The sequence below is a fragment of the Trichoplusia ni genome, chromosome 5 (assembly GCF_003590095.1).
Source record: "Trichoplusia ni isolate ovarian cell line Hi5 chromosome 5, tn1, whole genome shotgun sequence".
Lineage (NCBI taxonomy): Eukaryota > Metazoa > Arthropoda > Insecta > Lepidoptera > Noctuidae > Trichoplusia > Trichoplusia ni.
The window spans coordinates 16,041,777-16,055,687 of record NC_039482.1 but is presented as its reverse complement, the minus strand read 5'-3'; the positions used below and the strand labels follow the sequence as shown (position 1 = coordinate 16,055,687).

The following is a 13,911-nucleotide window of genomic DNA, read 5'->3' as shown; positions in this document are numbered from 1 at the left end:
TCTACGTAAGTACGTATAGGCTCTCATGATATCAAAGCACAAGTAAATAGCACTTGGTAACACATTAAACAAACAATATAAAGTTAATAAACTTTGTTTTTCTTTAGGTAAATATTTAATATATTACTCAAACTACAACTAACCCGACCAAAGAATTTAACAACTTGCAAATGTTAATCACCAACAGTTTTCTCACGCGTATTTATCGGGAGCGCCTGACTATTTAAAGTCCAATAGGCGTTTGCCTCTATCAGTTGGTTTTGAAACGGGTTGGCCAATTTTTTTATAGCTAATCTTTAGGCTGGTTTTAATTAAGGATTCATAGGAACAAGAATTAAGTATAGCTAAATTAAAAAACATTCTTCTCACGACGCATAACTGATGCATTTCGCAGCCTGAGTGTCAAAAATTACAAATAAAACCATTGAAGTGCGAATCGGACATATCGGTACGATTAAGGTGAAAAAAAACTATTTGCAAAGAAAGTAGGTTCACCCCTTAAGTTTATGAAGTACGCAACCAAATAACGATGTTGCGAAGAGTCTGGTTCATGGCCCAGATATGATTGATGTGCATTTAGGGTACTATGGGACTGGCATATGCAATGCGATTATAAAAGACCCTAAATAATTGAAATGAAACTACTTTTAAGGATTTTATCGCGGTTTAATTTTAGATTTTAGTTCCCGACGTTTCGACACCTTTGCAGGTGTTAGTTTGTCTAACATTCGCGTAAACCTAAGAAACCACTATGTGACCCTAAATAAATAAAGAAAAACAAAGTTTATGAAGTAAATATTATTACATATTTGTTGTTGTTGTTGTAATGGAAACAGAAATACATCATCAGTAAAAAAAAACTGCCTCGCTATCACGGTTTATGAGATAGTCCGGTAACAGAAAGATGGACACAGCAAAGCTTTAGTAACAAGGTACCATTTTTGCATTTACGGTACTTTACAACAAACATACTAATGATTTTCAACAGTCATTGATGAAAATACGTTTTTTATTCGTCATAATCAACTCCATACAAATCTATTGGTCTATAGATAAGCCATCCCCGATTGCCAGAATCAACGACGTCACTGCCAAAAGTATGGCCTACATTAACGTTTGATACTATATTCACGAGTCATGGCTGTAGTTACAAACGCGATAAGAACATATGTTACGATGACAGACCGACGTCTTGCTATGATTAAGGATTTAGATGCCGGTATTAATGCAGGGTATGTTATTTTTAAGATTTGTGGTATTTCTTGCTAGTTCTTCTACATGATAACGACAATTTGGACGCTACTATAGTCAATAATAAAAACGTTGCAAATTAACTTTAAAACGCGAAGGTATTTGAAGTTTCATTTTAATTTTTGATTTTCCGTATTCTATAAAATGCCTTTAGGTACCTAATTGGCATTATATCTATTCTAAGGTCTTACTTAGGTACTATTTTCTTTAGCGTTGGTCTGATATATCAAATAAGTCTCTTTCGGTACTCGTTCCTGCGCTACTTTTTACAGTCTCATACTGAAAAATACTTACCTATCATAATTTCTAGAAATAAAATCTAACGTCATGGCCGTGTTAGCAAAAAGCTTAAAACTTTTAATTTGAATAACTTGTGTTTCTTGTAGATTCTTCTCCATAATAATACCATTGTACCGCGCAACTCGTAATTAATACTAACCCCTTAAAAGAGCTTTTAAAAGGCCTACTTCAAATTAAAACCTATTTCAAAAAGATTTTTAGGAGATTAAGGACTCCCCATTCTTTCATTAATCGGTTACGACAAGCCTTAATTGGTTCGCAAGAACAATGTTGCATTACATGAAAAGCAATAAGTCTTGCTATCAACAATTATGTAGTATCGAGTATAATTTGTAAGATCTGATAACAACAACATTCTTGACACAAAATGTGTTCATTACTTTCTAAACGATAATGACAAACATTTTTTTTTAACAAAATACATATATTTCTAAAAAAAATGTGCATAACATCCTAGTTTTTGACACGCGGACAATAGAGCGGTAAAGTCAATAGAAATCGATTGAATAATTTACCCGTAAAAGTGTTATAGACTGATAGACAGAACGCGGAAGGAACTTCACATTATAAATATTTTGACATGTTTTTCAAAAGTTTTCTTGAATAATACTAGGTATTTATTCAAGGAACTTATCAATACCATAAAAGCATTTTTTCTTATACTGAAACTCAGACAAAAACGGCCCTACACAAAATTGTCGCCAGCTGATCCTGACCCAAGCAAAGTACTTATGTGACCTTTCCAATGATATATCTATTTACTTTCTTAAATACTCTAACACATCCCAGACTTAAGGGTGAAGGAAATCATCTGAGAAACCTGGATTTCAAAATTTTGAATCTGAAATCTCAAACCCGCAAAGAGCTTGCGTGGTTTTCAACTTCTCTATAATGGAAAGAGGCCATATACATATATCTTTTTAGGATATAGCCATATTACTTGGTAAGGACCATAAAATTAGAGATAATAATGATTTACTGCCCTCCAATAAATACTTACAAGTCATATACACTGTCCGACTGACAACGAAACACGCTCGATGTATTATCTTCCTCATCGGTGACATTTTATTAAGCACTTAAAGTTGAACACAACACTACTATATCGATACTTCGATACACATCACTAGATATCTCGATTAACTTAACCGTCTTTTTGTCATCTTGCATGGTATTATCTTTTTTTAGTTTTGCTGTGAAGTTGTACGTTCTTTTAATTTATGAGTCTAGAATGTCTAGATCATTTAATGTCTAACAATAGGCAGACTCATATAAACTCATGGCGTGAGAAGGTAATAAGAGTTTTACTATTACTGAGCCTATAGGCTTTATAAAAACACATTTTTTTTTACTTTCTAGTCAATAAGAATGCATGTGTAAATTCCATTAACAACAAAATGGAAAGCAATTAAAAAAAAAATGTTCTGACTTCTTAGTCAAGCAGTTGGTAAAGTCAAAGGTTACCTAGATATTATTAAATAAGAAACAAACTAATCACTAATAAAAAAAATATCTTTGTAACTTAGCATTCTATCTATTGACTCACTAATTAATCTAAATCCTTTAAAGATCACCGATTGTGAAATCAAAACAAACTTTTCATCATTACACCTGTTCCAACAAAAACTAAAAATCATAATAAGGCCCAGCCAAGATCCCACTCCTCTAAAGAAACTTTTATTTAGTAACTTAAATTACCTATTTAATTATAAAAAAGACAATGACCAAGACAAGAAAACACACCAAACACAACTAAAACTTTGAATACCTAAAAATAAATTTAAAAAACACTGAACGAAAGTTTCACTTAAAAAAAATCACAACACCTCTCTTAGAAGTGATTTAAACACAATCATCTAATTTAGAAACTTATAACAACTGAAGTAACTTGTTTGATAACACGATTTCTTTTGAAATAGACACGTTACGAGGGGACTGTGTGACACGATTGAATGTTGAGCACTGCGGGATCACTACCGATAAGAGCTGTGATAACAAAACAAGGCGGCATGCACACTGATACACAAGATTTATGATTACTTCGAACATATTTTTTTAAAGTAAATATAGTCTTTATTTAATACTACGTTACTTTTGAGTAATACAAGATCATAATAGCTGCGACCCCTGGCCCCAATTCTGCTATTTACAATGGCCGATGAATGATTGAAATTTGGCTTAAAATATCAATTTTTCTACATAATAATTGGAAATTCAGTGCGGGACGGTACACTCGGTATTGGCAAAATACTTAAGAGAATAGGAATAATTTCAAATTTAATCTAATTGCCATTCATTCTTCGGCCATTGTAAAATAACAGAATCGGGGCCCTGATTTTTCGTTTCTATCGATTGCAGTATATGTTTTCTATCCTATAGCCTTCCTCGAATAGAGAATGGTTCAAATATTCAAACGAAATCTCATTTTAATATGTGAACTAGTATTGCTGGAGACGAATGTAGGTGACCTACTTAATGTTAGCAAGGTTTCGCTTCAGCCAGACTGAGCACCGGATTTCGCTCCCTCACTGGACTTAGCGCTTAAGATGAAATTTGTTTTGAACGATGTCGGTAAACGATCGCTTTTAGAAGACTGTCTATTGTGTCACCATGTAACTATTTCCTTGCATCCAATCCTGTACTAGTGTGTCATGTATGTGGTGTGCAATAAAGAATATTCTATTCTGTTTGTCACAGATTAAGTTCCCTTTCATTTAATTAAGCTAATGTCACACTGAAACTTTCAACTTTATCATCATCGATTTAGGAGTTTCCAGGACCAAATGCAGTATCACAATCATTGGGATGAAGCCGCTAGAATTATTTTAATATCAAACATTGGTCTTTTAAATTAAGTATGAATGGCGAGTGGGAAATATAATAGAGAATATAATACTTGACAAGTATTTATAAAACACGGACAATGTATGTTGTATTTGATAGTAAACTATGGGTCAAAGGTGATCAAAGTCCAACTTAAACTAACTGCGAATGATCAATGGATGATAATGTAACACTGCTGTAGAGAGCAAAGTTTTCTAAGTGTGCGTTTGTTTGTTATTTCCACACACTCAAACACTTGGACCAATTTTTATAAAACTTTTTACAGTCTCGGCTGAAAATTTGGATTAACACGAAGACTTGTAGCGACAAGAGACATGTAAGCGGGTGAATCCGCGAGCAAGACTAGTAATTCTACAAAGTGAACGAGTGAGTAACAAAATAGAAAAAAAATCCTGACGCCAATATATTCCTAACATTATCAAGGATAACCCTAATAAAGAACAACACTTGAGATAACACATTAATTAAATTACAAAACGAAATCACGACTGATTCAAATGCAGCTAACCAGTAAATACTGAAAACTTTTTAGATTACCTTTGTATTTCACATACTTTGGTTCGAGACAACACTATACACTGTAGAGTGGTGTCTCTTTCTCACAATAATACATTGAAAAGGCCCCCAGATTGACCAACATTGAAACCTTGGATAGCTAATGTACTTTTTCCATAGAAATCGCATATAAAATCGGTACATTAACTGAGCTGATACGATCTATATTTTCAGTTAGAAATGTAGAAGCTATGACTAATGCATGTTTATCTGGATATTGTGTCTAGTCTAGATTATACCATTGAATAAGCGTAAACAGTTTTATCGCTGTGTTATAACTAAGTTCACTATATGTTATTAATTTAATAGCGGATATTAGAAATTGTAACTAGGTAAAATGAGTGAAGGAAAACATCGCGAGGAAAGCAGCACAGCTGAAAATAATCCAAGAGTGTCTTTAGCCAAGTTAGTGGGCTACGGTCGCTTTGAAATCTGATCACTAAACCATACCATCGTAAAAAATGATTTTAAGCTAGTACTAGGCAGTTAATTTTTATTTAAATTAAGTAAATTGTCTTAGAGACAAAAACACAAGGTTTTAAGATCACATTAATACATTCATCTTATGTACATAACATGTTGATGATTTATAAACGTCAATAAAAATACATCATCTGTGAGAATTTTAACTATCTAGATATAACTGTTCATGAGAGTAAAGCCTCAGTAATAGAGTTCCATTTTTACCCTTTTGGTTAAGAGCCCGAATTTTAGTAAATAAAAATCTAAGCAGAAAAATATTGGGCAAATAACACACGTGTGAACGCCACTTTATCTTAACAACATTATGATTTGAATCTATCATTTTTTCTACGTAAAACATGATAATCTACGCCAAAGTCAATATTTACCTGGCCTAAAAAACATAACACAAGTTCAACTTGTTTCAAAATTAATTAGAGCATAAGAAAAGTAAATCGCGTGATATGACGAAAACGTTGTTTCAAAATTGAAAGACCAAAGACTGGTCATTTTACCCACAAGAATAACTAGACAACGTTCTTGAAGAATAGCTACGTCTATGAGATCATAATTATCCAACGCATACAAACGCAACACGAATGCACTTTCACGAAATCCATCTAACTTCTCCGAAAAACAAAAGCAAATCCTTAAAAAAACAACTTCTAAAAGGATAAGATTAAAAAAAAAACTCCTTTAACTTTACCAACTAATTAATTAATTAACAACCTCAATATTTTAAACCGTTAAAATTATAATCGATAGGAGCGTGTGGACCGCGCTCTCGGAACAAACTAGCTAAATATAAATCATTGGCCACTCACCGAAATAGCTCGGTGGCTGGAAAGGGATGACCTGAAGGGTGCCATGTGACATCTCTGTAGTTTGTTGATCTTTCAGCTATTCATAGTAAGATCAAACGTAAAAAAACTTTTTCTGCTTAATGGGAGCGGAGAATCATACGTGGAATGTATTGAATTAATTGGCAAGCTTCCTATGGCACGTGCGTTTCGGAAAATTGCATATTTTTTGGACATAGGTAATGCCTGATTTACGAATGTCAAAAAGGTATTGAGCTCCTCCTTTCACTTACTTAGGTATCACTCAGGTATTTGTATGTAAACAAGTTGAATAGTCTTTTCCCACGACCATGCTTTAAGGTTAACCAAGTATTCTAAGCCGCCAAATAGTCTAACCAAAATCTCAACGTAGTGCTGAGTTTTTGATCCACTAATATCAGGTAGGAATTTAGCTAGTGATTCTGAAATCGAACGAATTTAAATGCTGGAGAAACTTCCCGAAAATCGAAATCGTTTTTTTTTTTCGTCCAGGAAAAGCAAGGACGAGACCTAAATAGTTTTAGTCAATATAAATACGACAATATCACTCTACACTTGCTCATGGCTTTCGGCTCATTCCTCATCAGCTTTTCCACGCGAAACAAAAAGGGATGGCTGCCCTAGTGCGCCAATTGTTAGAAGAAATCGAAAGTAATTTTAGGTAACAATTTGAGAACACGAGAGTTGTTTCTGGATGGAAGCCAGGTCAGAAATGGCGCAGGAATTAACCCTGATCTTAAATGCATTCCCATAAACAGTTATATTAGGTAACGTTATTTTAGGTAAGTGCAAATATAATACCTATTTACGGCAAAGAATTCCCATTTGGCAGACTTCCGGAGTATTTTCTATTAATAGTAGTTACATACGTAATACGTGTTATCTCATGGATGAGTCAATTATTTATGATTAATTTTACTGTTCACGATAAATAATTATCATAAATATAATACCTATTACAGTTCTAGCGATTAAATTAAAAGATTTCAAAAATAATTTCATATTGAAATTGGACGGTAGGATGGTGCTTACGGCCCAGTCCAGGGTGTGGGAGAGAGAAGCCGCTCTACGGCGTGTATCGTGCTGTCACTCTTCCACAACCATAATAATAGACCCCCACTATTTACAACTGGATAGATACAAAAATGATTCTTTTAACTTATCTGTTTACCAAGTATTGTTGTTTTAGACCTTTTTGAGTGTTTATACGAAAGAACAGGGGTTTACAGACGATGAAAGTGCTACTATAAAAAATCAACCATATTTTTCCGTCCCAGGCATGGGCCTAATCGGGCTACAAGGAAATATTTACTAATTATTATGATGAGGAAAATTATTATACCTACTTATGACTTATCAAATTAATCTCGCTATTTTTCGCTGTGAATGTTTAACACTTTCATTACCACTACGATTTTCACGATGTTTACTCAGATGCCGCCTACATTTTACGTTGGACTCGCTAGGCGAGTCGCCGGCACTGTAACATGAATTGCATCGACTCGCCACGCGAGTTCAGTGGCATTGGGTTAGGGTAAACACAATGTTTTGTTATTTTTGTGGCCGTGACAGTCTACGTTGCGTGTTGAACTCAATTAAAAAGTGTTTAACTAATATACGGTTTAATTTAACATATAAAAATGGCAAGAAACGCTGCCGATAAAAAAAAAGGTAAGTTTGTTTCGTAATTTCTGCTGTGGCAGTCAATCTTATAAATAGTGGTAATTGTTTAGGTTATATTTTAAATATTTAATATTGTTTTATAAACAGGTTGTTTTTAAATATAGTTTAAAAAACAGAGAAGTTTTAAAATGTTTATTGTGGAGTTTCGAAGAACTTTTAAATATGTTATGATTATTCAATTTGTTATGTTATAGTAATGTTTTAAGTAAAATTACATTTTGAATACATTCGAAATTTATTAAGAACATAAGACAGCACCCGCGCTATCGCCCACCCTTCACCGCTTCCTAAGTGCTTTAGCTGTGATGAAGAAACGGCGCAACAAACTCCCCAGCAGCACGCTGTCACAATATAATACAAACAAATTACATACATACATACATACATACATACATGAATTGAATATGAAGGAAGTATTCCAGTAGTCCATTCCTTTGCCTATATAATAACACGAAGTTCGAGCCCTACAAGATGTAGAACACAATCCGCCGTTGTTTTGCAAGTGAATGTGACTTTTGGTAAAATTAAAATAAAAGTATCTACCATAATTATATATGTTTCATTAATAAAAGTTTGAGAATCTATGTCAGTGAACTCGCCTAGCGAGTTCAAGGCATAGCAGAATAGTTTATTTTCTTTCGATTATAAACTGGGTCTAAACACCCGGCCCACCACGTAATTCTTTAGATTGGGCTATATTTGGTCTTCAGTATTATTTTAAGCAAAAAATACACATGCATTTTGGAAAAAAACAGCAAACTCATTGAACTCGCCAGGCGAGTCTACGGCACTGGAATAAAATTTACGTGGACTCTCCGGGAGAGTCGGTGGCACTGAACGTGTTAATAACCGGTCAAGCGCGAATCGGACTCGCGACACCGTAACAATTAAATCTGAGGATACCTACTCTCTGTCACCCAACTAACTTATGACTGTTACAAACTTTTTTGTGACAAGGACAACTGAAATACATCCCATGTGAAAATTTTATTTAACTCCTCTTTTCTCTTTGGGCATGTACTCCCCATGATACCCCAAAAATAAATCACCAGTACTAATTGATTGATACCATAACAAAAACTAAATACAATCTATTTACAGTTACCATATTAATCTTACCTACTACAATAAATTACATAGTCTGCATTTATCTGCAGTTATCTATTTCACTAGATAATACCTACATAGGTACTATACAACGTATATAGCTATATCACAATTGAAAAACTATTAACTTGAGATTAGGAACTCATTATATCGTACGAACTTTTAATAGCGTGTCTCCAAGGCATTTCCTTAGCTCGTCAACTCTGCCTCTATAATAAGATGTATTGTCATTATAGATTATTTGTCTGAAATCTAATAGGGATGATGACTGGGTATAAAAAGAAAAAATCTCATTAGTCCCTCAGTTAGATAATTGAAAAGTATGAGACACGTATTTTTTCCTTTTTCAGAAAAAATAGAATTGACAAAGATTAACCGCTTTAAAGTTTAGGAGAGGGGGCTTGTGACGTAACGATTTATGGTAAAATTTATACACAATCGTGACGACACGCGTAAGTTTCACTCACTGTAATTTGGTCAATTTATGTTTGCGGGACAAATTAAAAAATACGTATCCATTATTATACAAAAAACTACACGACAGACATTGCAAAAAAAATTGTCATCATCCCTATTAAACTGTCTTGGATAGATTTATAAAAAAAAAAAATGTTTATTTTATTTTTTCATGTAACAAATTGGCTACTTGCGAAGTCGCAACACGAAGGTTCCCTTAACATAAGGCTTGTGATCATTATGACCGTACTGACGTATAACGAAGAATTTTTTTTTGGTATAGCGGCTACAGAATTAGCTACGTCATCTGAGATAATTGATGCTGTCACAGGTCATAAGATACCTACAGCCTGGTGGCTAACCACCAGCGGAGCCTTAGTAACAGCCAAAAAGGCTCCGTTTTTACCTTTCAAAAGTAAAGTATCCAAAAATGATTTTTACGTAAGTTCAAAAATCTTGTGACGTCACTTAACTGTGCACAATTTCATGTTTCATTTATTTGATTATTGATTTGAAAGAGTAAAAAGAAATAATCTAATATTTTTGGAAATGTACATATCTCACGGTTATTATTTACTCGGAGTTTAAAACAGTCTCTCCAAGGCATTTCTTTAGCTTCTCAGCCGGGCCTCTATAATAGATGTATTGTCATATTCAAGGCAACTGTTTACAGTAACTAAGATCTGTTTGAAGGCCAAGGCTTAAATCTATGAAAGAATTAAACATTCAAAGACCGAAAGACGTTGACTGGCGCCAAGCAATGCATGACATGCATCAATCATAGAAAATAATATACAAGGTACTTTATTACTATATTTTTTGTTTCCAATAATAAAGACCTTATGTAATAATGTATAATATCTACATTGTGAATGATTCATTTTGTATAATGATGATTGTGAAGACTGTAGAGCAGAGCAATTTTTGTCCAAAATTATATTTAATGATTTTATTAGAGCTGTTTTGCTTTCAGTAGCAATAACAAGGTTTTTACAAATGAAAAAAATACAATTAAATTTGAATTGAACAGGATTTTATTTCAACCTTAATCTATTACATATTCATTGATCATTAACAGTTAAAATTCTAATGTTTTCGTTTGTCATCCCTACTGTCCCGGCTGGACTTAGATCGGTCATAGTCATCATACTTGCGGGACATCCCGCGGCCTCTCTTGTCATCATTGCGTCTCTCCCTGGAGCGGTCCAACTCACGGTCTCGGGATCGAGACTTATGTCTCTTGCTATTACTGCTAGAATACTCTCTCTTACGTTCATATGGAGAACGGGACCGCCTGTCTTTCTTTGACTTATGACTGCTGTGGTATTTAGATGATAACGGTGGGGTTTTCGGTGACTTGTCTTTTTTAGTCTCCCTCCTACTTGGTTCCTTTGAGGTTGAAGGAGTGGGAGATTCTACTTTCTTCTCTTCTGCTTTAGCGATCTCTCGTTCTTTTGCTGCCTGAAGGACTTTGTTAGCTTGGTATGCTTTGCGTTGCATATCCACTTTGTTCTCTAACTCCTCAGGATTAACTTTAGGTCTCTTGTAGAGCTTCAGAATGCAAGCACAGATCACTCTAATATCTTCCTCAGTAACCTTGAATAGCAGGAACCAATGAGGGTTGTTTGGCAGAGGAAGACCTATTTTCCTTGCTGTTAAATAAATGCAAGCACAGGCAATGGTCTCAGGTGGGAACCGCATAAAGACATTAGTTCGGAGAGCATCGTTCATGTAGTTCCATGCCATCTGCATAAGCTGGCGGTTCTTCTCGTATGTGAGCACTTGCAGATAGACTACAATGAGTTTGTGTGGGTGCTTCACATGCACACAGAATCCCAGCTCTTTTAAAATCCTCCTTTCTGCTTTAATAACTTGATTCTTCAACTCTATGTAGTTCTGGTCTACTATCAGAGGGCTAATTGTCTTCTGAGCCCTCACCTGCTTGATGTGGTGGAACACATTGATCACGTCTCGGATCCTGCACGGCTTCTCTTCGACTTTCGAGGCTAGGTAGATGCTACCCATGGCCATAATTTCCATTGGGTATCTGACAAAAGACTTCGAGTAGTAGAACCTCTGGAGGTATATTTGTCCTGTCGCCATGGCAACTTGGGGCAGTTTGAGCAGGATGCCAGCTGTTTGAATCATCTCACATCCCAAGATACGTAAGTCGGTCTCGGTCTCGACGTCAAGGCCATCTGCTTGCGAGGGCGTTTCTTTAAACACGGCCTCCGGCAAAAGGAGGTTGTATAACGTTAGAACGATCTTCCCGTAGGTTTTCTGAGGCTTAGGCGGCACCGCTGGGGTCAGCTTGGCCTGGTTTTGCAATGTTGTAGCCGTCATTTTGGCGATACGCAACTACTCACTTTTTAAATAACTCACGAACTTATTTTTATCAAGTGTTACTCGAAGTTACATTATTTACTGATTATCTACGAATACTACGCAGGCTTAATTATAATTAGAGAGCAATCAACCGCAAAACAGGGTGAGCTCCAGTGAGCTCCATGAAAACACGCTTTTGTTGACTACGATTGACACTAAAATTAAGATGGCGCCACCAACCCAACATATGTCAAAGTCCAGATTTGTAAACAAAATTCTTACGAGAATATTAGAATAGAATATGAAAAGAATCATAATATAACATACCCTGAGCCATTGTCGTATTTTGGTATTAAAAACTACAACTATCACTACACTGGACAATATTTATATAACAAAATAGAATAAAAGACACCGTCTCTGAGTCAGTCGATCGATTTTTTAAAGTCGCGTTCCAGAGTCAATGTTTTGCTAAACAGCTGAAAGAGATTTATTGTGACTTAAAAGTTTAGATTTGATTTTAGAAGATTTTATTGTTAAAATTAATATTAAAAAAAATATTTCCTAAATATTAAAGTGTGTATTTCATTTACAAATTTTTTACATGATAGTTATTGATTCTCACACATGCATGAAGTTAGCTGCGCTTTGAGCGCTTGGCGGCAATTACGAGAGAGTAATCAATAATGCAGATGGAAATAACAATAGAGCGAGCTTGACGGCGCGCCAACTATGCTTAATTAAATTATATAACTCTGTTACTAAGTTAATAGTCCGTTTATCTAAAATACTTACATCCAGGATCCGTACATTTTTGGACGAATGAGTCCAAAAAATCGTGGCCCTCTCCAGCTTCAAAACAACATTTCACGAAAGACATTTTACAGGGTATAGAATTAACAGGTTTATAAATATATCAACAAGAAAACATTAGCAACTAGTATATAATATGAAAATTTCAACTAATTTGCACCAGATTAACGACACTGAATCCGAGTAGAAATATAATAACACTTAATTGGAAATAATCGCGAGGCGTTATTAACAGGGCTTCAATACTTCACACTACACAATATATTTATAAAAATAAACATTTCGTAGAGGTAGTATGTAATCAAAAATATAAGAATAGTTGGTATTTAAAATATGACTAGATTTAACAAAATTTGGGTCAACGGTGTCACATTTCGGAAGCTAGTAGATTGTAAGGTTTTTTTTTTATCTAAACTGAATGTCAATGCGATCATAATAACATCGAAGGCGGCAATATTACAATACACTTTATTCTACTCACGTCCCTAACAACGGAAGCCTCGCCAAATCGGTCGTATAATGCGCAGTAACATAAATTCAACTTTCGAGTTTCTCTTAATTTAACACCAGAGGCGCTAGTGTATATTTTACGACTGTGATACTGCTACTGGGCGCTAGGTGGCGTTGTTCTTTATAGCCACTTATTAAGAGATGGCGTTACTGTGGAGGTACTTTACTTGATAGCAAAGAATTATTCCCACTTTAGATTATTGAATTTCAGATTCCAGATCTGATACAAATGTAAAATATTGAATATTGAGAAGGACAAGTTGACAAAAAAGGTATTTAATTTGACTCATTTTAGTAATAAATCCAGTTAGATACATTTCTCTAGACTTGCACCATTATTTCGGCTTCTTTTTTGTTTGTCGTATCATGTCTGTATTCATTCGATGTCGCCAGCTAGTTATTCATTGATTAAATATCTTTAAAGTTTAAACAATAAAATATTCATCACAAATAATTCCTCTCGTCCAGTTAACAGCACGTGTTTATGCATTTTCTAATCTTATTTAACAACTAGGTCCTAGAATACTTATCGTTTGCATCTAATATGAAAGTCTTATAGATATGGTCAGTAATGTAATATTTTATTTTCTAATCAGCTATTAGTGGACACGTCGTGGGTGGAGCGGGGACAATCGACGCCGACGCCCGGCGCGAGCTGGCTGCGGTACAGTGGCGTGCTAACTAGTAGCTGACGTAAAGACTACGATTTGGGTTTACTGGGTGTCATTGTGCAAGTGATTTGTATGTTTGTGAAGCTCCCGCGAAA

The 13,911-nt window shown here is 34.8% G+C and overlaps 2 protein-coding genes across 7 annotated transcripts in view; both read right to left on the bottom strand.

Moving 5' to 3' along the window:
• The window catches only part of LOC113493743 (protein EFR3 homolog cmp44E), a 29,205-nt gene extending 16,068 nt beyond the window's left edge, over positions 1-13,137 (bottom strand). The window contains exons 1-2 of one of the 6 annotated variants that reach the window (XM_026871741.1): positions 12,618-12,685; positions 9,202-9,250 (exon numbers count right to left, since the gene is read on the bottom strand). In XM_026871741.1, coding sequence (XP_026727542.1) covers positions 9,202-9,226 — 25 coding nt within the window. In that variant the 5' untranslated portion in view covers positions 9,227-9,250; positions 12,618-12,685. The other 5 variants (XM_026871742.1, XM_026871737.1, XM_026871740.1 and 2 more) reach the window with 5 other exon arrangements.
• On the bottom strand, positions 10,509-12,140 carry LOC113493744 (cyclin-L1-like). Its single transcript, XM_026871744.1, has one exon. It carries the CDS (start codon positions 11,838-11,840, stop codon positions 10,584-10,586), a length of 1,257 nt encoding a protein of 418 aa, XP_026727545.1. The 5' UTR covers positions 11,841-12,140; the 3' UTR covers positions 10,509-10,583.
• Positions 13,138-13,911: the final 774 nt, after the last annotated feature.

What these genes read in the sequence shown, in the direction of transcription:
- LOC113493744 (XM_026871744.1), bottom strand. Translation starts at nt 11,840, where the DNA reads ATGACGGCTACAACATTGCAAAACCAGGCCAAGCTGACCCCAGCGGTG.